Below are 26348 nucleotides of genomic sequence, written 5' to 3' on the forward strand. Positions count from 1 at the left end.
AACAGCAAAGGGAGGGCTGTGAAGATGTTACACTAGATGACATTTTTTAATTGATTTTGTAATTTAACAGCGTTTGGGAGGCAGTTTTTGGGGGGTTTTTTTAAAGTCAAAAGAAGCTTTAAGTGTGTGAGATGAAACGGATAACATCGCTCCTTGTTTCTGTGCTCTCCTCCTGAAGTTTATCCAGTTTTGTCAACATGCCTTTACAAGGCTTAAACCACCAGTGTCAAGCTGCAAACGTCAACTCAGGTGTGAATTTTTAATGCTAAGAACTAAATGTTTTTTAATGAAGTAAAACCAAAAATAAACCAAAGTGTAGATTTTCATCCTGCAGCGAAGTTGTTGTTAGTATTTAAAGAGCTGCTTTTTAAGCCAGCAGCCAGCCAGATGTGAGCATCACCACTTTAAACAATCTGTAATTGATTTTAGTAGAACTAAAGCAGAATGCAGGTGAAGCCTGCTTTGGGAAGTTAAGTTTTGTGTCTTTGGGAAGAAAGTGTGAAAGGATTTATTTGTTTGCTTTAACACTAACTTCAGTAGATGATTTTTAGAGGTTGTGCTTCACCTCTAGTTTAATCCTCCGTCTTCTCCAACATGGCTACAGCCTTTTGTAAAAGAAAAAGAGAGGAGAAAAAAAAAGGAAAATTGCAACTTACTTTTCCACTGAAAAGTTCTTCTGTTTTGCTTCAAGTGCTTCTCCACCTTTTTTTTTTTTTTTTTTTTAAACAGTGCTTTCTGTCGTTCTCTTTTATGTATCACAATTTAAGGCTGACATCTTTTAATCGGAACAAGGATGTTTTTGGTTAAAGTACGGTTGGTCTTACTGCATTTATGTCATTTATGCTCTTGTTTCTTTTCTGTTAAAAAAATAAACAAAAACACAACGGTCACAAAAAACCTATTTCACTCTTGCTGGATGTTTTCAGGAGAACGGCTGTGCCTTTGCCAGAAAGCTGCTGTTGCGCGCCCCCCCCCCCCCCAAAAAAAAAGCTCAGGGTGTGACTGTGTAGTGCAATAAATAAAACACATAGTGCTTCACACCTTTTGTACGCAATGATGAATTATGGGAGTTTTCTTCATCTGCTTATAGCCAAGAACTCACACAGTGTTTAATTAGCAAGAATCGAGTTAACGCAAAGGAGGATCCGCGTGTACCTCAGGTGTCTGTGATCATCTGTGATCAACATCTGCTCCAGAAATGCTTTAGCACCTCCTCCCACCCTCCCCTTTCCTTTATTTGAATGTGTGTAGTCGATTAATGTAAAGTGTTCTCAATACTGTTCATCCTGTTTGTTACCTTCTCACTGTAAACATTCCAGTCCAACCAAACATTTGCTCTTACACCCAAACAGCTTCTGAAACGTATCATGGGGTCTGAAACTAGTCAGTTATAAGCATCTAAATTATATTATATATGTATATGTATCAACTGTACATTTGACTTTTTTAAAAAAATAAACCTAACCAGAAAATGACTTATTGCATGTTTTTTGTGTTTGCTGTTATACTGCAGTGTGTCCGACAACAAATAATTTATATTCTATTCTACAGTCATTTAGCAAATGCTTTTATCAAAAGCATATGTATATGTATATGTATATATATATATATATATATATACACACACACTACTCACAAAAAGTTAGGGATATTCAGCTTTTGGGTGAAATTTCACAACAAGCCTAAAATGCATTCAAACCTGTACAGGTGAACTTAATGTGATCTTCTCTAAGCTTTTAAATGCACATGTCCAACTGTTAAATGTTTCAATAAATTTTGCACAAGTTGCTGTTCTCTAACAAGGAGCTTAATGGCAAAAATCACGGCAGGTGTGTGATCCTTGAATTGACCAATAAATGTCCTGGTTCAATTAGAGCTGGTGTTTAAACAGTTGTCCTCATCATGCTGTTCACATTTTGACATCATGAGACCAAGACGACACCTAACAATGGAACAACAGTCCCTTGCCATTGCGATGCTTCAAACAGGACGTTCTCAGACAGAAGTGGCCACTGAGCTTGGAGTGTCACAGAGTGTCATCAGCAGGTTGCAATAGAGATATCGAGAGACTGGAAGAGTCACAGAAAGGCCTAGAAGTGGACGTCCTTTGGCCACATCCCGTGCTGATGACCGCTACATTGTGAACACTGCCCTGAGAAACCGGATGATGAATGCCACTCAACTCCAGGCACGTTTAAGAGAGGTGAGAGGCACCCAAGTGTCACGTCAGACCATTCGAAACCGTTTCCATCAGCGTGGTCTGCGTGCTAGACGACCTGCACGGGTACCTGACCACACCACCAGGCACAGGCATCATCGTCTTGCATGGGCCAGGGAGCATTTACGCTGGACGAGGAACCAGTGGGCCTCAGTGCTGTTCTCTGATGAAAGTCGATTCACACTGAGCAGAAATGATGGCTGGCAACGATGTTGGAGACGTCAGGGAGAGCGCTATGCATCAGCCACTGTTGTCACCAGGCGAGCTTTTGGTGGTGGCGGTGTTACAGTGTGGGCAGGGGTGTCCACTTGGTACAGAACTGCCCTACACTTTGTGAATGGTACAGTGACAAGCCCATACTACCTGAATAACATCATTAATCCAGTGATTGTGCCCCTACATGAACAGCACAGGCCTAATTTCATCTCCATGGACGACAATGCTCCTGCTCATCGAGGCCGCATCATCAGGGAACGGCTGTTGGAGACTGGTGTACCTCAAATGGAATGGCCTGCACTCTCTCCAGACCTGAATCCCATTGAAAACCTGAGGGATCAGCTGAGCCGTCAAGAAGAGTGGGATGCCATGCCTCAGCAGGCAATAAGTTGCCTTGTGAACAGCATGAGACGTCGTTGTCAAGCTGTAATTGATGCTCAAGGGCACATGACGAGATATTGAGACGTTCAAATTTTTTGTTGTGTTGTAACTACCATTGTTGTTACCTTTTGTGTTGAATGAATTTTTTGAGATGAAGAAATCAGTAGTGCATCCTTCTACTTAAATGTCTTACTTTTATATTATATCACTGTAGCATGAACATATTGCATTTTCCATAAATTTCACCTGAAAGCCAAATATCCCTAACTTTTTGTGAGTAGTGTAGTATCTTTGCACAAATAAAAGTGAGGCCATTTAGCTGGAAATATTTTAAACCATGATGTGGTGCCTCTTTTAAAGGAAGGCCTGCAATAGCACACGCCACAAGAGCTGCAGGTACTGCAGTCAGGCCTTAAAAACTACTTTAGGGAGAAGCGCATCAGAAAAAGACGCGCCAAACACAGAAGTGACCCGAGAGATTCATCAGGCCCTTCGATTGATCCATCTACTGATGCTTCATCAGAAAATGACGTCCTGTTGAAAGGTTGTGGTCAAGAAGCCACTGTTAAGTGGCAGGGAATCAGTGAAATGTCCTTTACATCAGTCGTTCTTAAAGAAATGAAGTTTATCTAAATGGGTTCAGGCTGTGTTGAAGAACGCATTTTTTCTGCTCTCTTTTGCCTCACAAACTGCATTTACATCGATAAGTGCACATTTTAAACAATTTCTGCAACTTCCTCCCACTTTCTCACCAATAAAAAGAAAGCAGCAGCGTAAAACATTTCTTCTGACATGTTTGTATGCGCAATGTAAACAGCAGAAACCTGAGTGTTTAGCAGCGCTGTGAGGTGGCCTGAACACGAGCAAACACTCTTCACAACGACACAATTCAACCACAGGAAGCTGTACAGTTTTTAAAACTTTTTTATTGTTTTTAAATTTTTTTGCTTATTTTTTTTAAATTATTTATATTATCTACAAAGTAAAAGTTAACTTAAAAGTCACATAAGGGTCAGGTGAGAAGTGGGATCCGATCACCTCAGCCAATAGAATTTCATAAATAACTTTTCTCCTGTCCTCTTGGCTGCCAAAACAAGTCTGTTTCACAGGAAGGGAAGTCTGGTTGTGTTTCGTTTTTTAGTTTGGTTAGAAACTTGTCATGTAGTCTGGAAACAAAACGCAGCACATAGCAGCAGCAATAAAACAGTAAGATTAATACTGTCTCAAAGTTGGAAGATTTTTTCTTTCATAACAAGGTGCAGATGAAACAGAAGTTCAAGTTGAATAGTCTTCACCATCGCAGATTAATTACTCTCTCTTTCACGTCTTACTTGGCAAGCTGACTTAAGTTGCGATCTGGGACCCCTTAAAGTCCGTTTATGTGTGTGTATTTGCTTATGTGTGTGTATTTGCTTGTGTGTGTGTATTTGCTTGTGTGTGTGTGTGTGCACATGTCTGTGTCTGAACAGAAGCAGCCTTGTCGGTAAAAACTATCTTGTTATAACATGCCACTGCATCAACCTGTTAACATTCTCTTATTGCCTAGTCTGGGAGGGGGGGAGGAGGGGGGGAAGCTGATGTGAAGCATGTCTGGTGAGGGTGAGGAAAGAGAGAAGAAGAGGGAGGGCTCTCATTCTCTTCATTGCCTGGTTATGAAGGCTCTGGTTGAGAAAACTGATGCAGAGCGGGTCCCTTGGCTTGCCGGCGGCGCCCCCCCCTTATCTACAGCTGCTGCTGATGATGAGGCTGCACTGCAGGGACGAGACAAAAGAGAGAAAGCAGAGATAAAAGCTGGAGATCTCCCATCATGACACAACTGGGAGGTAAGTAGCATGATGAACTGGGGTTCAGACATTCAGACATGGCTGAGAACTAAACGTGTCGACGTGTTCGGGTCATTCTGCTACAGCTCTATAAACGCCATCCATTTCTGTTCGACAACCTAGCGTGTTTTTTTTTCCCCCAATTTGATGATGCGATCAGCTGAGTCTCCCTTAGAAGACATGCCTAGACCTTGTTTTTCTTCTTCTGCTGCTGCTTTTTCACTGCCAGTGGTTTACTGTATATAAAAGATGGAAGGAGCCGCCGTGACGTCATACTGCAGGCTACTGAAAAGCTAAAGTAAAGGTCACTGGGTGGTTTCCCAGCGAAGCCATCTTGGCAGTGTCATGTGTCCCGTCGCTCCCAGTAAATACTAAACATTGGCAAAGACGTAGAACTGAGAGGGGGGCTGTCAGTGTGGGAGTGGATGACTGATATCTATAAAACTCCAAGCTGTCTGTAGCTAAGAGCTAAGTGAGCTAGCCTGGAGCTAATCAACTAATGAAGATAGTTGGGTTAAAGCATAGACCGTATAAGAAAGATGGACGGAGTCTTCGGCGGTTAAAAGTGAAGCCTATGCGGAGGTGCATAAAACTGCAGTTTCCCCTTCATCCACTAGGGGCTCCAAAACAGAGCAAATCCCCGTAGACTCTCATGTTAAAAAGACCAACTTCACAGCAGAAATAAACATGTTTACAGCCTGGTTCAAAAATCCATTTTTGGTTTATAGGTCAGGTTTACCTTCATGACATCTGGGGGGAGTGAGGTTTTTTTTTATAACTCACTCATTTAAAAGTAATTTAATCTCGAAGTTTGGCATATTTAGGGGCGTGTCCTTTTGATTGAGAGGTACCCAATCTCCCGATTCAAGTCAGGAAAAACGTAGAAGAAGCGTGGTTTTTAGCAGGTTAACATCATAACTTAGCTTTAGCCCACTTACCTCCGTTAGCTGGTTAGCTCCTGTTATCTCTGGGTTAGCTCAATTAGCTTTTAGCTACAGAAAGCTCGGAGTTCGCTCGATGTCAATCATCCACCATGACACTCACAGCCCCCCTCTCAGCTCCACCTCTTTACCCATATTTTTATTTTCCAGATGAAGACGACACGCATGACGCTGCCAAGATGGTGATGGTAGGAACCGCCCACCGAGCTTCAATTCAGCTCTTCAGCAACCTTTGGGTGACGTCACAGAGGCTACGTCCATCTCTATATACAGTCTATAGGTTAAAGCTAAGCCGCACTTTTAGCCGGCTACTTGCAGCTACTTGACATCAGGTACAAAGCATGGTCCTCTGAATATAGAGATTAAATTACTTCTAAACAGATGAGAAAACGCCCTACTCAAACACAAACATGCCAAATGAAGGGGTAGGGCTAAGTGGTAGGGTCAATGGGATTCCGCCTTACAGTGTCACTGTGGCAGCCGCTGCCTTATTTAGTTCATAAATGTGTTAAACAGAGACGAAGCTGATGGTTGCAGAGAAAACACACAATTTCAAATGCTTAAAGACCTAACGTACCCCTCCCCCAAACTGACTGAAATACCTGAGAAATCATGCAAACATTTAAAACTTATTTATTCTGGAAGTTTTGTTTTATTATCTTTAAACTGGTATGACAGAAAGTCATGACGAGCACATGCTGCATGAACACTTGTGTCACTTTGCAGGAATGGGTCCATTTATCAAGGTACCTTGTGGATGTGCCAGGTAGGAGAAATGTGTTGTGGAGGAAACGGGGATGTGGTTGAGGGCAGACTGAGGCATAGGAGGCTGTGGACCCCCTGGAGGACCCTGGGTGGCCATTAGCATCATAGGGGGGTGGGTGGGCGCCGGGTGGTGAGATGGCACTATACCGGACTGCATATGGGCCTGGGGGTGAGAGAAAATGTGTGAGTGTGAGCAAGTGTGTAACACTGACCAAAAAAAAAAAAAAAATGTGACAAGAGATCCAAGCAGGACAAGATGAAACAGATGGACGTCAGAGTCCCAACATTCACAGCGCCTGCCTGTGTGTTACCAACAGAAGCGGCGTGGACAGCAGCTGTGAGCGGGGAACAGCTGTGGGGTGTGAAGACGGGGACAAAAGTAGGGACAAATGATCAATAGAAGATATATTATTGGCTAAGAAGATATTTTCTTGTTAGCATGATCCAGACTGGGGATGCATCTCACAGATCTGTCGTTGTGCCTTTCTCACACTCGCCACACTTTCCTGTCCTTCGTGTTGCTGCAAGTTTACAACAAAGAGGGTCTGACACAGCCGACATGCACAACTAAGAAAATGTCTTAACATTTACAGCTATTGACGAGGAAGAAAAGAAATGCTTTGTCTAAAGTTACATCCATTATTCAACAGGACCAAACAAGCACATCAACACTCAGTTTGACACCCTGAGCTTTAGCAAAGCTCAAGTGGAGTGGGGAGGGGCTTCTGAGTCACCAAATGCCACATTTCCATTGGGTGATACAGTTTGGTTCATTATGCAGAGCTATTTTGTGTTTCCAGTATAAAAAGGGGCCCATAGTCCAACCCAGGCCCCTTCCAGGCCCTCTTCAGTTATAAGTCCACCAGAGACTGGTTCAGTCTGGTAAGACTGGGATTCCACGATGCTGCCTGTGGACTCGGGGGACAGAAAAATGTCCATTCTCGGCCATGAACACCTCCAAGACCACTTCTCACCGTACTGACTAAAACCATACCACAAGCGCTTTAGTACAACATCTGATGGAATCACAGGCGTTGCTTAGCGCCACTAAGATCACCTCCAGCGATGCTTCACCAGTCAGAACGTGACGCCGGCCAGCCCGAGGGAAACATGGGGTTAAGAGAACTTCAAGGTTCTCTCGTATCTGAGCTACTGCAGCAACACAGCAGTGCCAAACGCCCGAAAGCATCTCTGGATCTAAATAGTTTGTTTTAAGGAGATGATAAACTGATTATTTTAATGCAATTCTACCAAAAAAAAAAAAAAAAAAAAAAAGTAGAAATTCTGAACTGGATTGCTGCCAACAAGCGGTCCCAAAATTTTCACACTGGAACTTTAAACAGTGTTAAAGTGAAAGTTTTCTTCTTGACCTTCTGGTGAACTCAAAGCATTTGCATTCAGATCTAGAGAAAATTAAATCCATATGCTATTTTTATATTACTCAAAGCACCTAAAAAGATATCCACTCCACTTACAGTGTTATCAACAGTCAGATACAACCCAGTGATTAGCTGAAACATCTGCTGGAACTGATCCCAGATTTTCTCTCACGTTTAAATCTAGCAGGAGCAGCGGGTTGTGACCTACCTGCTGCACGTGTGCCATGTGGTTGGGGTTGTAGCCGTGCTGCACCTGCTGTGGGTGGATGTATACGGTTTGCTGAGCAGAGGGGAATGATGCCTGTGGAGACTGTGGGTTTGGCCCTGGTGTCATGGAGGGGGGCGTGGGAGCCAAGGCCGAGTACATCTGCTGCTGTGGGGGCTGGTTAGCCAGGTGGAGGGCCTGGGCTGCTGCTGCTGCTGCTACAATACACAGAAATGCACATGTTTACACGACTACAGTGCTCCGGATGAAATATTCAGCTCCAAAAGGGGCGAGTGTAGTCACACTAGAAGGAGATAATTACCTGCTGCTGCCTGTGGGTGCTGAGGGTGCTGGACTGGGCTGGCAGCAGGGTGGCTAGGGGGTCCTCCATGCTGTGGAGGACCACTTTGCTGGGCTTGGCCTGTAGGAGTAGCAGAGGGCTGAGGATGCTGTGGGTGAGGGTGTAAGGTGGCACTAGGGTGGGGGTACTGCTGAGGCATTGGCCCTGGAAACACCGTGGATCAGGAATCAGTGTTAGTATAAACGATAGACCCTGAATCAGTACCCACACATTCTAGCCCTCAAATCACTGATCAAAGCCGGGGAGCCGACGTACCATACATGGTGTGCGTCTGCTCTGGGTATTGTGTAGTTGAGGAAGAAACAAGGCTAGGCTGGCCATGAGTAGGAGGTGCCATCATCCTGGGACTGCCCTGCATCACCGGACTGAACACATGCTGTGGCTGAATGACACATAACAACACAAAAAAACAACAGAAAAGATCAGCTTTATAGTACTGCTCGAAAGTTTTGTACAAGTAAGAAAACTTCAAGGTGACAGATCAGAACAGATGAAACACAGGTGCAATTATTATGGGTTCTCATAAACGTGCTGAATCACAGGAAGCTGTCAGATAAAGCACTGGCTAGTGGAACAGCAGAGATGAAGGGTACCGCGGTAGCCATGGTAACTACTGGGCCAAACTTTCCACATTCACCTGCAGAGGGTTGGATTTTTCCACATGTGGTGATCTCAGTAAATCTTACTTGTGATTGGTAGTGTGGCATCTGTTGGACAAGCGGCTGACTGGTGAACTGCTGCGGGCTGCAGGTAAAGTACTGTGCAGAGTAGGCAGGGTTCGCTGCTACAATAGGTGGTCCTGCTGCTGTTGCTGGGTGCATCATAGTGGGTGTACCAGTCGGGTGGTGCTGGTCTGACCTCTGCTGGGGCATGTTGGGTACTAAATATTTGTATTTGAGGAAACAAGAAAAAAAAAAATCATGATCTTGAAAATTAGAGCTTAACACAGATGAGGAGTGTCCGAAATTAAAACAAATATAATAACGTTTCAGAACATGACTCCCTTTTCCAACACACATCTTTTTAAACAACTTTTAGAAGATAGGGAAGATTTGACCACATTACTGCAGGCCGTGTGGATCACTTGACTATGCTCCATTAACTGAATAAAACCATATCTGTAAAAAATTTATGTAATTAATTATTAAAACAGTCCTTTTAAGGCTTATTAAAGTAGTCTGAAATGCTAATTTTTTTCCAGCTGACATTAAATCTGTCTCTTCCCACTGCTCTACTTACACCTCCACCCTGTCAAGTGCAGAAAATAGCAGGAAATGTCATCCTTTTATTTTCAATGATCAGGAAAAATGTCTTCCACTTAAGTCATCAGAAAATGAAATGTATTTGTATCTGTACAAATTTGCCTCAAGCATGGATTAAAAAAAAAAAACCAACAAAAAAACATTAACATTATGAAACTTAGCAATTAAACTTTGGATAAAAAAAAAACAAAAAAAAACTGAAAATGTGAGGTGGTGCAAAAGCTCTAGTTGAAGCAGAACTTTTCCATTCACACATATACTAAATTCGAAGAGTGGCAAAGAGGTGAATTATCAGAAAATGGGAGCAAAAGAAGCAGTTATTCTCACCTTTACCTGGTCTGTAGGGTTTAGACTGGCTGACCGTCATATGAGGCATTGGAACCTGGTACATGGTTGGAGACTGGAGGAAAAAAGGAGTAAGGAGAACAGATAAAAAAAATAAAAGTGGATCATCTTATTGGGGAACAACATGAAAGCTAACGTGTGTTTGACTTATTACCCATCTTGTTGTGCAGCATAAACTCAGCTTCTAACTGTTGTTCGGGCAGCTAACCAATCACTTTTTACACAGACACATTTGGGAGCCATCTCTTACCTGGGGTCGCATGCGTTTTCTGTCTATCATTCGGTTTAAAAAAAAAAAGTGTTACAACTGTGATAATCCTAACACTGTTTGTAATTCCATCATTTCTTCATAAACACCATGCACTGCAACAAACCACAAATGCTTAAACTCATTTTAGCTTACAGCCATTTGTTTGGTGAACAGAAAGAGCAAATAGAAATAAGATGTTATAATCCCATCTGTGATGGTTGTATAAAATGAATTGCAATAAGAAGTTGGCAAACCAACATCTGATGGCATTAATTCAACAAGCAAGCAAAACATTTCAGTACTGATTGGGGTTTAAAAAAAATAAAAAAATAAAAAAATAAAATAAGTATTGAAAAAATAGAAATCTTAGAAAAATTCACAAACCTTCCATATTATGCTTTTCTAATGGAGCAAGAAAGAGAGGAGGGGGAGAAAAGGGAAAAACACACCACTCTTTAGTTGTTATCGTTTGTATGTGTCGGATGTTGGATCACCAAGTTTTTCTTAAAGCAACACAAGAAATAAAAGATTTACATCCATAAATGCAACAACTTTAATCCAAGATATGCTCAGTATGTTTACAAGTTCTTTGACAATGCTTGAAAATGTCATTCTGATTTCTCTCACTGTCAAACTGAATAATTACACCGCTTCCATTGTATAAACATTTCTAAGTTTGTCATAAGAATTAGTTGCCTGAACATTTTCTTACATTCAGAAAATATTTGAAGTTTCTTGGAGATGACAAAGTTAGAGAAAGAGATGAGCCTGAAGGGGGGGTGGTGGTCAAAAATAAAATGAAAATTAAAAAGGAAAAAGATCTGAGTTATGTTCCAAAAAGTAAAAGATAAAATGCTTCAGGAATTAATAAAAGGCAGAAAGAAAATGAAAAAATGAGGAAAGACACAAGAAGACATGCAAGGAAATCTTGTGCAGAGGTTTATTAGGGATTAGTTTTCATCCGACCTGCATTTCAACCTGATATAATGTTACGCTTGTTGAGATCTGAGCTAAACAATAATTTAAATAGTTTCTATGTCACATAATTGATGATGCAGGATTTGTGTCTCACCTGGACTCCGGGGCTGACTGGTGTGAGAGGATACATCTGAGGGAAGCAGACGGTCTGGCCATAAACAGCCGGAGGCTGCTGGACCACAATGGAGGGGCTCGGCTGGCCCTGAGGACGGGGAGGCGTTGGGGTGTTGGCTGGTTTAGGCTGATGATGAGGATTACAAACAGATGTAAATACAATAAGCTCAGCAGTCATCATTGAAGTGCTGGAAGTGTGTAACCTGGCGGCATACTGACCTGTGTGTTAAACCTGGGTTTGAACTCATTCGCATTTGGGTTCAAGGTTGATTTTCTAACTTGGCTGCAGAAGGAGAAAAAAAACGGTGAGGAAGACCAAGTTCATGCTGGAGTTCTTATTCTTCATTTTGCTGTTTTACAACAAAAAACAACAAAATCCCTTTAAAAAACACCGAGCACGTCATTGCTGCAGCTGAATGAACTCAAACAGCATTAGAAGGGTTTTTCATGTGGACAGTGGATCTCTACTAAAGACAAAACATCCCAAGCTGTGCTACACAGCACAACATTTACTTCCCAGGATCACTGTTGGTTATAAAAAGGGAGATCAGAAGGAGAAAGGGACAGAAAAAAAGGGAGATCAACAACAGTCTCCTTTCAACTCACTCTTGAACAGCCTCCTTTTTCTCCTCCTTCTCTTCATGTTTGGGCCCACTGAATGTAGACGTGGATGTTGTTTGAACTCCTTGTGATGTCACATCCATTCCTGCCCTCTTCTGGTCCGGTGCTGAAGGAGACGGGGACAGGGCAGCGGGGCTGCCAGGCTTACTGGTATTTGTGGTGGTGGTAGTGGATGGAGCAGAAGCAACTCCAGGAGTGCTAGCAGCAATGACTACAACACCATTTTCACTACTGTCCCGTCCCACTGCGGAGGACTTGTCCTGGGGAAGCTCTTTAGACTTTTCTGCTGGATCTCTGACAGGCTTGGTCATCATCTGGTCAAAGGCTGGGTCTGGATTTGAACTAGACTGCAACTGGAAGAGGCACAATAAGACGATTTACTGAAAAGGCTCAATTAATCATTTTTAGTTACTTGACCATAATAAAGAGATACTTACTCTAAAATCTACACTAAATTTCTTCAAATTATCTATTTGTTTTCTGTGGTCTGGTGCCATTGAAGGGAGTCCTGCAAGCAGAAATCCACTCAGATTATGCACATATACATTTCTATTGCTGTACCACACTTTAGATTACTGCAGCTTAATGTACAAAAACAAATTACGGCAGGTGTCTCCATGAATTCTTTAAAGTCTTAATGATTAAGGAATACTTCAAATAATGATTTCTCAAAAGAGTAAAAAAAAAAAAAAAAGAAGAAACCCAGTTTCTACTGTACCTTTACAGACTGGTCTAGTAATACTAGGGGAGCTATCCAAAGGCTTAACGTTCTCCTTGTTTGCTGATGGGGATGTCTGCCGTGTCTCCTGGACACGACAGTCCTTTGCTACATAAAGAAGAGAAAAAGCAAAAACATGTTTTGCTCACTCTGAGCCCAAAATCAGAGAAATTTCATAGCATCTCTATTTTCTCCTCAGTCAATCCAAGTGGAAGTATCTATTAGGTGTGGGTTTACCATCCCCTGATGGCGAGGTGACCATGTTGGGGGCGGGACTAGCAGCAGTAGGGGAAGAAGCGGATGTCAGCGTTGTAACAGTTTCAACCGGAGCTGTTCCTCCCTGGGGTGAAGGGAGGGAGGAGGAACTGGGGGATGCTCCTCCCACACTGTTCTGTCTGGGCGAGCGAGGTCTGTGAGCTGAGGACAAAAAGAAAAACACAGGAGATTACTTAGAATTAAGTCATGCCAACCACAGGCACCATTTTGTAATTACAGGTTCAGAATTGTAAAACAAGTGTAAAAAAAATAAAAGGCCCAACCTCCGCTGACAACTGACGACCAAGTCCCTCCAGAAGAGTTACTCCTGGTTGGTGGAGTTGCTGGAGCCTCTCCAGGTGCATTGTGGGAAATCAAGTCCACTCCGGGGGGAATGCCACTGATTCGAGAGGGTGGTACTCTGTGAGCACGAGGTGTCCGCTGAGATTTTGGAGACATCCTGGGAGGGCCTGTGGACGAAGTTGGACGTGAATGTGTGAACTGAAACTGGTAACGATCGTTCCACAGACTCCAGACATCCAGCTGTGACGGCTTCTTTTTCAAACTCATCTCTGGCTCAGAGAGATATGCCAGTTCTCTGAAATGACTACGTCATAACCTCAAGATGTAAAAATCACATCAGACAGCGGCTGGCATGCATGTTAGTGGAGAAACCGCAGATGATCATTAAAAGTGACCAAACACTGCAACACTTTTAACACCACAACAAAGTGAGAGATTAGAAGAGAGAGGAAAGAAGGCTGACAACAAGCCGGCCTTATTTTTCTGCTCCAACAGAAACTTCTGCAGTCGACAATGTTAGTTTTACCGTGCTTGTCATGGTTGGTGGATTTAACTGGAATGTTTGTTGTTACAGATGCAACAGACTGAATAATGAATTCAGTCTTAAGATCCTGGTTTTGTTTTAAGACACTTTTGGTCACTTGAAATTGGGATGTGGAATATAAATAAATAAGCAGTGCTTTTAATATGAACATAGATAGTCATTTTACTTTCATTTTCATTGTTATAAATCTGCTGCACTAACAGAAGACAAAGCAAAGGACTGAATATTGTTTTCCCCCTCCAATCTTCCTTTGAATAGTTTGCAGCAAACGAATTCAGAGATTGGTGTTTCAGTGTTGTGTTGCTAGAACCCGTGTTAGTTACAGAAAGCACAGCACAGCAAAGTAAAATCAACACCTCAATGCACCCACATGCCGAGGAGAAACTGCCTGATGCACTAACAGAGGGTCAGTTTTGTTCAATGTAAAATCCTCAAATTATAAGTACAAGTGGAAAATCAAAATCTGACCCAAAGTCACTCTGAAGAGGCAATTTCACCTGTTCTCGTTATTCCACACTAGACCTGGGCAAATTTAGCTTTGAAAGGTTTGTTTTCCCTTTAATTTTAGACTCATTTTAAAAATATTCATAATTTGATTGCAAAATGAGTTTAGACATTGATTTCAATCCCTCCACCTTCAACTCATGTCTTTGCCCAAGTCTGCTCCACAGGGATGTGGATACCTTCTGAAGACATGCGTTTGGGCAGAGTGGAGGCTGGCGACGTGGGCCCATGGTGAGAAAAGGAGGATGAAGAGGAAGAATAGGAAGGATGAGATGAATGAGAGGGAGGCCTGGAAGGTCGAGAAGGGGGTCTGGAGGGTGGTCTGGTGGGCGTGCTTGCCCGGGGAGGCAGGGAAGAGGGACCAGACTGGTAACGAGAGGGGGGACGAGAGGAAGGAGACGGACAAGGTGAGGGCCAGTGGGATGAACCTAAAAGAGGCAAGGACAAATGATCAAGGATGATAAACCAGTTCAAGTGGTAGAAAAGAAAGGCTCAGCAGAAATGGAAAGGTATGTGTTAATAATTATGAGACAGAAAGGCAAAAAACAGACGCTATAAATGCAGAAAACTATATTAACAGGAACAACAGATAACATCAAATTCACCAATTCGATGTTCAATGAATCTACGCCGAGACAAAAAACCAAAATCTGGTTTCCGTTACTGTACTGACAACATCAGTGTACATTTCAGAAGTGTGTTCATAGTGAGGAGACGGTAATTCCACTGGTTTGTTACTATTAAACGTACCTCCATTAACCACCCTCTGGTCGGCCCCAGAACTGGGACTGTAGTCGTGAGGTCCCGGTCGCGGAGTTGAGGGTCCAGCTGAGCTCTGACCCAGACGAGGTGAATTCTGGCGACCTGGCCCCCATGACATTGTTTCCCTGTTCCTCTGACCTGGAGGAATGTACTTGTTCTCTCTACGCTCACACAAAATAAAGACAAAAACAAGTAGATGGTCGGGTTAAATGTGATGAGGATTTCATTCTACTCTCCATTTTCTGTAAGTTTTGCTTTATCATTTAAAAAAATAAATAAATAAATTGTTCAGCTGCCATATACTCTGAATTTGCTGGAACTACCTCCAAGTCATGCGCTGAAGTCTTTTCAATGCATTTCAGTGCTGTATTAAACATCTGATAGATATGCAAACATGGTGTATAATGAATGTTTACAAAGAAATAATATATATCCTGAACTGGTCCACTGAAAATTAAACAGAGAAATGCCTCTTTCAGGTTCTTCTTGTTTATTTTAATGAACAGAGCCTGTGAGGGAACGCCACACTTGTCTTTAATAAATTTAAAAAGCCTGTGTTCATGTATAACCATGCTACAAATCTGAAGTGAAAGAGGCTTTTTTCTCTTCATAAAGAAACTTTGAACACTCCATCTTCCATAAAAGCATCTATAGGCTATTAGGAGGTACTATGCAAATTCACTTCATCAGCCAGGCCAGCCCCACTTTCACCGTGTGCTTTTTTAACACAAATGAAATGATGAGAAAAGTTGCACTGTTGTTCTGTTATGCTTTACAGTGTGTGGCATTGCAGAACAAATAACCAACAAGGATAATGAAAGAAATCTAAACATGATAACTAGCTGCTGAATGCAAGGTGTGTACAAACAATGTTAATGTCTAAATATTTCTGTGTATTCTGCTCTTACCTGCTGAGTGTGTGGGTCTCCCTCTCCCCTCGCACCACAGCAGTGTATTTCTCCTCATCCGTGCGTTCATCGTTCTCCAGGGCCACGCGGGCCTTGTATGTGGCACTGGCCTCAATCTCCTCTGCCAGCTGGGCGGCACGCGCTTCCCTCTTCAGGAACTCTTCAGAGTTGTCACGCTCTAAGGGGACCCTAGAAACCAAACTCTGGTCAGATTAAGACTGATAATGACACACTTCAAGTCCAACTTTTCTATGATTTCATGCCGTAACAGCTGTGGGCAACAACAAAGTTTGGGGGCCATTTAAAATACAGGTCCATATATATATATATATATATATATATATATATATATATATATATATATATATATATATATATTTTAAGAATATATATTTTAAGACACTGACAACTTTTAATACTTAAGCTGTTTACCAAAACATAATCATGATGCAGTTATCCAATCCAAGGGTCACCAGGTACCAATCTTTCCCTGCTACAACACACCTGACTTAAATCAACAGTTTGTTAAGAAGCTGGTGCAGAAGTTGTCGAAGAACCTTTTCATTCAAATCAGGTGTGTTGTATGAAGAAAACACTAAAACCTGCAGGATGGTAGATCTCCAGGATCAGAGTTAGTTACCCCTGATGCAAACAGTATAGATCTTTAGCTTTGAGGGTCATGCCATCCAAATAGCAGAGAAAGTTTAGGAATGACGCTCTTTGATATTTAGCTTCCACTTTTTAAAAGGACCAAAAGTAAATAGACACTTTACCCCACAAAGCCCTTAAAATAGCTTCAGAGTTTTCTCTATAAATCCACCGAGCAGATAAAAGGTTGGTGTTTACTCCAGGTGTGGTATTTGCATTTGAAAGATGTTTTTGTAACCCTACAACATTTGTCAAAGGAGCTCTCAATGACTGCAAAACAGATCATCCTTGAAATGTTCAGTCTGGTCAATTCTGAGAGAAAGCGGGTGCAGATTGAGGACTCAAAAAAGCTCTGGACTTCCACAGAAAAACAGCTGGATGATTTCAGGAGCCTTTCAATCTAAATGAAAGCCTCTTCAAAACATCCACTGAAGTAAAGAACAATCTCCAGAAAGTAGGTGCATCAAGATCCAAGTCTACTATAAAGAGAAGACATCATGAAGGCAAATACAGAACGTTCATCACAGAGTGCAAACCTTTAATCATCCTCAAGAATAGAAAGTCCAGATTAGACCCCCCCCCCCCCCCCAAATAAATAAATCTAAAGAAGCCAGCTTAGCTCTGGAACAGCATGCACCAGAAAGATGGGAAGAAGAAAGTATTGAGAGGACTGGAAACTGCTTATAATCTTTATAATCTTCTGGAAAAACATGGAGGCAACTAAATGGCGAATGCTTGCATGTCTTCCAACAGATCTGGATCACTGCTGTTTATTGATGATGAGGCAGCAGAAAGTAGAAGTGGGATAAAAGTTGACATGTCACATCACAATAAAGGTGAATAATGACCCAAAACATATGGTGACAAAACCCCAGCAGTTTAAAGCAAAGAACTGAAATATTCTGCGATGGCTGAATGAGTCATCAGATCTCAACACGATTGCCCATAAGTGTTATTTGCTGAAATTCTATGCAGAAAAGACCTACAAACAAGACAACTACACACAGCTGCAGTAAAGGCCAGGCAAAGGATCACACAGGAGAAAACCCAGTGTTTGGTGATGTTTACGGGATCAAGACTTCAGGCAGTCAGTGCTCGCAAAGAATTCAGCTAAGTTATTTACAGCAATGTTAATTGTCCAATTATTTTTGAGATTCTGAAATAAAGATACTTTGCATAGTAATGGTTGTAATTCCTAAATGCTTTTTTGGATATTTTTTCACCACTTGAATTACACCTGAAACTTCACTTCATCCCAGTTGCTTTATTTCTAACCCAAATCATAAACATCATTTCTACTGCCCAGTTACACACCTCCGTTATACATGTCCATCACTTCAGGTAGTCATAAAGACATACAAGGTAAAGATTCAAGACTTTGCATAGTTTCCCACAGAGAAAAAAAAAAAAAAAAAGAGTGGAATAACGCTGAGGCTTACGTATATGTGGACAGGCTGCTGTCATATGTAGACAAGACTCCATACTTCTCCTCGTTGTACTTGAACATGTCGTTGGGATCCCATCCATTTGACTGATATAGAGAGCAGCAGTAAAGAAAGAATTTCACAAAATAGCTGTAAATATTTTCTTTAACAGATAACACAACAGTGTATTGGAGCTTTGGAAGTCTTGTGTTTTTTCCCCTCACCACATCAGTGTCCAAAGACTCAAGGCTGTCAGAATTGTGGGTCTCTCCTCCATCCCAGGGCTCTAAATCTTTCTCTTTGTGCTCACCATTGATTCTACCGCTTACAGCAGCATCTGTAAAGTTGTCTGCGATATAATAAAAAAAGAATATATATTTATTTACAAACCACACACTGCCACCCCAACTCTTGACAGTAACAATCACATAACTGCACTTTCACTGGGTCTAATTGTATGGTAAAAAAATACATTTTTCCAAAACATTTGAGCTATTGCTTGAGCTCCACTTGGGGAAGCTGGTAAAATGTAAGTGTTGTAATAGTGTAATCTAAGATACAACTAAGAAAGAAAACAAAAGAAATCTTAGGTCAATAGTTTGTAGCGTAATGTTCTCACTAAATTCATTAGTATGGTGCTTCAGTTCTGGCCTGCTTTTAGCATTAATTCAAATTAAGGTATGATAGGAGTGCCTGCAATGAATGACTTTCTCATCACTTAATTTCCAGCATCACTATGGCAACAACTGAAGGTGCAGCATCCTCTTGTATAAAATTCTTAGGACTGATGATGGCTCGTACATATAAAATACCTTGGTCTAAAAAATTATCACAGCCATGCTCAAAGTGAAATCCCAATATTGTACGATAGAAAATCTAATCTGCTGTTAGCCGGGATCTGCCTTCCCATCCTCGTTGACATATTTGGCATCAAGGACTGTTTGCTTAAAGCACACTGGCCACCTGGAGGTGAATAACTGACATCCCGATTCATCCCACATTATGAAGTGCATTTAAGCACAGTGACAAAGATAAATCAACAGAAACAGGACATTGGCAATGTACGCATACTGGGTTAACAGGTCTGGTAAATATTTAAACAGGTTGTTGGCATGCTTTGTGGATCAAGGGGATTGTAAATATAGCATACATATACAGGGTTTCCCACACAATGTTAATACTTGGGCAGGCTGCCCAACGTATGCCAACAGCCATCCAAATATATTTCTCAACTCACTCGCACATTTTTATTATTTACCATTCAAAAGCTGTACTTCAGCACTACGCTCTGTGGTAGGGGTGTCTAAAAGTCGATCCTCGAGTAGAGGTTTTTAAATCTACCTTCTTAAAACGAGGGTACGGTGCAGCTGACTACACTTGCCCCTCTCTCTCTCTCTCTCTCACTCACTCACTCACGCACGCACAGAGATTAGCTCCTCCCTGCTCAGTGCAAACTATGTGGATCAAGATAGTTTCTCAACAGAAATGCTTACCACTGTTGCCAACCAAGTTTAACGTCGTCAACTTTCTTTCAGCAACCATGTGCTCCCCTCAAAAAAGCACCAAAAACTGTAGCTACATTTTTTTTTTTTTACAAAAAAAAATCTGTGCAAGATTGTCTTTTAATGTATTTGCACTGCTCACAAAAAGTTAGGGATATTCAACTGTCAGATGAAACTTACAGAAATGTTTTATGCCGTTATATCATGAATGTAAAGCTTTTAAGGAGATTTCGCCTTCTATTCAAATTACTTCTTCGAACAAAACCTAACAACATAACAAAACAAATTAAATTTTTAAACAACTTTGGGTACAGTGTATTGTCTATATGTGAACAGTATGATGAAGAGCAGTATTTAAAGCAGGCAGTCACTGACCCAGAACATTAAGTGGTTGATTCATGGTTCAGACACTTCTTTCGTTCCTTTCTTGCCATTAATCACCTTGTTAGAGAACGGCACATTGTGCAATACTTGGAACATTGGACTGCTGTATATGTGTACTTCTAAAGAAAATCTAATTAAATCTGCATGTAAATGTTACAATGCATTTGGGGTACATTCTGACTTCTATCAAAAAGCTGAAAATCATTCACTTTTTGTGAGAAGTACATATTAGCTTGTAAAGACTTGTTGCAAGTTTTTGCAATCACTGATTCCATAACACCACAAGTATACACTCATTCTGTGGGAAACACTGATATAGCAACATTTTTTTTTAGCAATTATACACCAAGGATAATTCACAAATCAAAGACAGGTAGAGTGTGTGGTAAGAAAACATGCATTCAGACTGCAGTAAATTATGGGCTGAAAGGAGTTCAGACAAGGAAAACAAATCAAGCAATAGTGTGCTCAACATAACAGAATATGTAATCTGATTTGTTTTATCTGTTGCTTTCAATGGAATAAAACTGGTATGATTACTCATTTCTGTTGAACCAGAGGTCTGGGCTTGTTAGATTTGACTCAAGAGCTGCAGCAGAGCAAATTTAGAAACAAAAACGCTTTTAAAAAGACATATAATGGAAATAACTTACATCCACATCATCATTAATCATGTCACATATTAAAACAAAACTTTCAAAGTAAACTTAGGACTCGTAAAATGAGTCAAGTGTGTTAGTTTAAAACAAATAAATTACCATTTAAAAACTTCGTCATCTTTTTGTGTTACAAATCTGCTAAACATTACATTTGTCACAAGAATGGTCAATTAAATGACGTGACCACTGAGCTGCTGCTAAGCCATGTACAGGCGCCAAATGGGAATTTTTCCACAGAAAGCAACATTCAATCTAAAGAAAAATAAAGCTTTGGTGAACAGATGGACTGAGACTGACCAGCATCACATATGCATTTCTTATTTCTAGATCAAATGACAATGGCTGTCTTCTTATGAAGATTATAATGGTGACAGCCTGAAGGTGAACTTTTGATTCTATCTTTCAATTGTCTAATAAAGCATGTATGTCTGAATGCATACAGATGTGTCAGGAGAGAACAGTCATATATTACCTGTGTCAGAGGAGACTAGACCATAGGAAAGAAAAGACACACAGATGACAAAGAGTCAGAGATGGACCGACAGATACAACGACTGATGAACATTTAGTTGACTACCTTACCAATGGGATATTAATAGACAAAAGAAAACATTTTTTTTTTTAAAATAATTCTACAGCTTTCGAGTTTTCATAGTTAAAAATTTTTTTTTTAAAAACACTTTTTTTTTTTTCATTTTAACAAAGATGCTGAATAAAACATTAAAGAAAAAAAAGATGGTTTTAAACAGTGTATTTTTTTCCAAAGGAAATTTCTCAGGCTCAAGACAAATTACATGAAAACAGACTCACTCTACTTTTATTGACTGTACTTGCTGCGCTGAGGCAATGTTCAGACCAATCAATATATCACATTAGTCTTCAATGACAGACTCATGGCAAAGCCTCAGTGACATGAGGGCAGTGAAGACTAAAAATGATCAATACAATGTGTGTATGCACTGATAAGTATTCCCTTGGCATGTATTTATTTTTGTTTATGCTTGACAAATACCAAAGACAAACACCAGAGAATATGCAGTGCACAGTTAATAAAGACAATGTTTGACTATACAAATGCTTTCAGTACCTTTCCTAGCGAAGTTTAGGTCCACATCTTTAAAGGTCACCACAACAACATCAGAAGCCTTGAAAATGATGCTCTCTACAATATCTTCTTTCCTGGGGCCTGTGCTTGGCTCAGGGCTCTTTCTGTGAGCAGCATCCAACACCAGGTCACACTGAGGGAGACAGTCATGTTGATCCAGATTAAACTGAAATCTAAGACTGTAAAAGTCTGAACTATATACAGAAAAGACGAGACAACAGAAAAACATGTAAGACTGACACCATACATTGTTTCCTTCCTGTCATAATTCAGTCACAGAACATTGTAGATGAGAGATTTACTTGGAAACTTAAAATACTTTCAGGGAAAGTAATTAAGCAGATATGCCCAACATTCAGTGTCTCTGTTTTAAGTCTCTACTTAAAACCCACTTTTCTGCCTTTATCAAAACTGAGCTCGTCCTTTGTGTGTTTTATTCTTACTTTTATTGTAGTTTTTTTTTCATCACAGATTTTATTATTATTTTTGACTCATTTTAAATTGTGGACTGTTTGCTGCTTGTTCCTTTACTGTTCAGCACTTTGGGCAGCTGCTGTTGCAAAGAATGTGCTACATAAATAAACTTGAACTGTCAAAATATTGCTACCAGAATAGACATGCAATATAGTTTTATATTCTTTGGTTACAATTAACTAATCATTTGGCCCAGTGTGAAATCTTGCCCTAGTATGAAAAACCAGATCAGCAGATCAGAAATCACCAACATCTTTCAACTCCTTTATCCACACCAGCTTGAGCTGCTTCCAAAATACTGCCATAAACTTCAATTTACCCAAAAGATAGTTATCTAACAACCTGTATAACACAGTAAGAAAATTGAAATTACAAGCCCTGCGACCAACCACTTGTTTTGACTTTGAGACAGTGAACAGAAGGGCAGTGAATACATCCACATTTCAGTATATTTGACTGTTCAGCTCGGACCTCTTGTGGTAATAAACCCGAATATGAGGTTTTGTTTTCATTTCAAAACAAAGTGGCTTTTGCCAAAGCCAGCACACCAAATTCAGTTTGTTTTTGGTATCCTGCCAGGCTTATTCACATTTCAGATAAGCAACCTTCTGAAAGACTTGGGAGACTTAAGACAGATAAATATGAAGTGAGAACACAAGATTACGCTACTGGCATCCCAATAATAACTGAATGTAAAGCTATGTTTTGAATGCCTTAAGTTGTTAATTTGTTTAATTAATTTATTCAAGGACAACAGATTGGGGGAATACTTCACCCTAAAAAGGAAGATGAAGGGCAACATACCTCTCCGCCATAAAAGGCAAGATAGAAAGGGTGATACTTATCTAAACCACCTCAGGGCTGAAGCTGCTATGGAGTGCTGGTGGGATGCTGCTGCTACAGTTAAGCTTAACATAAGAGTAGCTACTTATACAGTCACAAATTTATCTCCATATTGGCATCTTCTGAAAAGAAGGTTGAAAAATAAAATAATTAATAATGCAATTTTTTCTTACCTCTGGACCATATGTCTTAAAAACTCCTTCATAAATTGCTCCGTTTTTAACTCTGAGCTCACACTTGGTCCCCTGTGAACAAACAAACCTGTTGTTATTCACATGATATAGCTCTCATTCACTCAAATTGTTAACACCTCTTTACATGTTCAAAAACTAAGTTTAGGAAAACCATCTGCTTTAATACTGACAAATTATTTTATCAATCTTTTCTTTGGTTGTGCAACCAGCTGTTTCTACAAACAAGCTTTGTTCACTGCAGTGTAGACAGTTTGTAGACACAGCAAGTGCTGAAAGACAAACTGAGTGGTGTTATTATTCAGTCATTTACAGTATGCATGAATCATATGTCTTCTGTGTGTTTTGTAACTGTGCCTGCTCTCTATTGAAACTACTTAAAAACAAGACCAAACACATATAAAAGAGAAAGAATACTAGATACAAGTACATACCACCACTGAAGTCAAAACATGGACCATCCTCATATTTGCATATACACCATTGAAAATGACCTACAGAAGGAAAAAAAAACAAAAAAAAAAACAATTTTTGGTGGCTGTTTACACAAAAAATAGACTTAGAAAGTGTCAGTTTTGCAACACCTACAAGACATACACGACCTACAGTCTTTTCATAACGAAAGAAGATATCTGATGCACACACGCTGAACTTAATTTCTCTGTGAAGTCTTTGCAACTTTTAATCCAAAATGCAAGTCTTTAAAAACATGGCAACGTATGCAAATGAGTGCAAAGAATAACCATAAGGTTTTCAATAATTTTATTTTTATATACATTAAAAACTTCCTGTTGTACAGATCTTTTTTGGCCTTTTAAAGGACCTTGTTTGTACGGCACATATTTGTGAGAGCTTGCAGCTTACTTACAGCTGTAGGACCTTTACCACTGTGTCTTCCCCTGAAAGGAAAAAAAATACATTACTGCCAAACATGCCATCATTAACCATAAATTCTTCCAAGCACACTAAAGAAACCATCTCTCTGACCAAGGCAACTGTGTGACTTAAGAAATAAGAAAACAGAAAAGTTAGATCTTTTAGACAATACTGCACCACATGTTAGAAGGACCCAAAACAAACATTACAAGCACAGCTCGATATTTCATCCAAATTCCATCTTGAAACCTATCAGCTTTAAATGCTGACTTAGCCTCTCGAAGCAATGGCCAAGAACTTGGCGTTTCTGATTTAACTAGCACATATCTGGAACAGATGCATGTTCCAAGAAGTACGCATTCCTCTGTTCCAATTCACATACATGATAAACTAATCAATCAAGATTTAACAGCTGAAGTCTCCGGCATTGCATTTCAACAAATGTGTGTTTTCTATGCTGTTCATACAGGTCACCCAAATACAGCCAAAGCTACATTAACTGGGATAAAATAAACCTACTGAAACAAGCATTAACCATATCTTATCAAGATGTTTATACACCAAACTGGCATGTAAATAAAAGTATTGACATTATATCAGAATTAAATATAGATGCAATATTTCCCTTGAGATTTCATAACATTTTGTAGATTTGAATCTTGAAACAATTTAGAGCAGATCTTCCCCAACCATGTCCTAAAATGCACCTTGTTCAGCAGCTGGCAGCTGGCCAGGCATTCACAATCGGTTCAGTGTGAGCAACTACCACTAATGTCCACAAAACTACTAATACATGGTTAAGACAACATCTATTAAACGGAAATATGCTATTTTAAGCATGCATGACTCCGAGGGTAATCTTATTCTAGGGCATCTTTGCTCGGCCTAAACAGATTAATCCTGCGCAATGAATGGGTCTATGCTAGTGACCGGTGGAGAGACGCCTTCCACGGAGAAAAAAAAAAAAAAAAAAAAAAAAGGCCACTAAATACCACGATAAGCATGCCATTTTTTAAAACTAACAGTGTGTGTCAGCTTAATATTGACACGTGCAAAGAAAGTCAAGCTTCAAGGACACCCATTTCTCACGAGAAGCAACGGCAACGTCAAGGTTGAAAGCCGGTCAGTATATAATTCCCCCCCTCGCCCCTGTATCCACACCCTCCCTGTTCTCTCGTGTGCCCACACGCTTTAAATCGTATTTTTTCTTCTTCTTCTTCTTCTTCTTTTTTTTTTTTTTTTTTAGGGCGATCCCGTTGCAGCAATGTTACAGTAAGATAACAAGCTATATGGTAGTCAAATGAAGATATTTTTTAAAAGTATCCTAATTGTCTCCCATTAACTAGCTGTTACAAGCACGGGCTGTCAGACGGCTAATTAACTCAAGCCAAATTGACTCCGGGCTGATAGTAAACTGATATCAGCAACTTGGCACAGTTAATTCAAAACACATGTGCGAAAAGATACCTGTCCGTCCAAAATATATTTATATGCATGATCAATTACAGGAAAATATCTTGTATTCAATGTGCAAAGGAGTAAAATGTTACGTACAAGTTGCAACACTAGTGGAGAAAGCACACAGGCCTCACTAGCCAGGCTGCATAACGTTTCACTGTAAAACCAACATGTCGCAAGGCCCACCTAACCTTTTCAAACACGTACTCATTTTGAGCTACTTAAAATTAATGTCATCTTTCCAAACTGCTAGTGTTGACAGTAATTGTCCCAAACATTAAAATGCTGACCAAATCTGTCATTGCTGCTGCGTTTTTTTACTTAACAGAGTTTTAATTTCACAGACCTGCCCAGATTCTGTCTTCCCCCGCCGCTTCCTCCGGCTCCGGAGGCGGTCGCACCAGCGGTGTTGCCACCGCCGGGTTTGCTGCGATTTCCACCGGCCTTCATTGACATGGTGATCCCATAAAAGACAGCGTCTTAAAACGACCAGTTTCAGACCGCAATTGCAAGGCTATGAGACGGCGTGTGGTTGTGTGACAGGTCGCTAACGTGCTAGTAGGCTAATGTCAACGTGCCTCTTGAGGAGGATGCTATGCCTAGCAGCTAGCTAGCTGATTAATAGCTGCTAACTAAATTAGCAATGTATACAATTATTAAAACAAAAAATATAACATTAAAAATAAAGACAACACGCTTAAGTAACTCTTCCAAATTAAATTTGTGCGTTGCACTTCTTGTCAATTTGTTATGTAATCCTAACAAAAAATTCGATTATCTCAAAATAGGGTTTACAGCTAGCTCGGGTTCTTTCCGTTGCTAACAGCGAAAAGACCAAAACAGTCTGAAAGGGGACAAAAAACAGCGGAGGGATATAAGAAAGGCGTCACGGCCCAAAACATATCATTGAAGATTTATACATATACGTCTT

General features: G+C 40.5%; 1 protein-coding gene across 8 annotated transcripts; it reads right to left on the reverse strand.

Annotated features, from left to right (window-relative positions):
* Positions 1-3738: 3738 nt before the first annotated feature.
* On the reverse strand, positions 3739-26225 carry atxn2 (ataxin 2). 8 transcript variants are annotated; one of them, XM_079250705.1, is made up of 26 exons: positions 25764-26225; positions 23952-23982; positions 23518-23577; positions 23066-23137; positions 21558-21708; positions 20943-20957; positions 18150-18274; positions 17941-18032; positions 15854-16042; positions 14934-15106; positions 14363-14611; positions 13117-13302; positions 12815-12994; positions 12578-12685; positions 12297-12367; positions 11845-12212; positions 11458-11521; positions 11219-11365; positions 10531-10548; positions 9879-9951; positions 8976-9169; positions 8545-8671; positions 8251-8433; positions 7932-8146; positions 6330-6507; positions 3739-4566 (listed from the first exon to the last, which is right to left on the reverse strand). In XM_079250705.1, exons 1-26 carry the CDS (start codon positions 25871-25873, stop codon positions 4538-4540), a joined length of 3408 nt encoding a protein of 1135 aa, XP_079106831.1. In that variant the 5' UTR covers positions 25874-26225; the 3' UTR covers positions 3739-4537. The 8 variants fall into 8 exon arrangements, with proteins under 8 accessions (XP_079106831.1, XP_079106833.1, XP_079106832.1 ...); XM_079250707.1 differs by lacking the exon at positions 20943-20957 and having other exon boundaries at positions 9885-9951; positions 21543-21708; XM_079250706.1 differs by lacking the exon at positions 20943-20957 and having other exon boundaries at positions 7932-8143; positions 21543-21708.
* Positions 26226-26348: the final 123 nt, after the last annotated feature.

This window comes from Telmatherina bonti, assembly GCF_933228915.1.
Source record: "Telmatherina bonti genome assembly, chromosome: 13".
NCBI lineage: Eukaryota > Metazoa > Chordata > Actinopteri > Atheriniformes > Telmatherinidae > Telmatherina > Telmatherina bonti.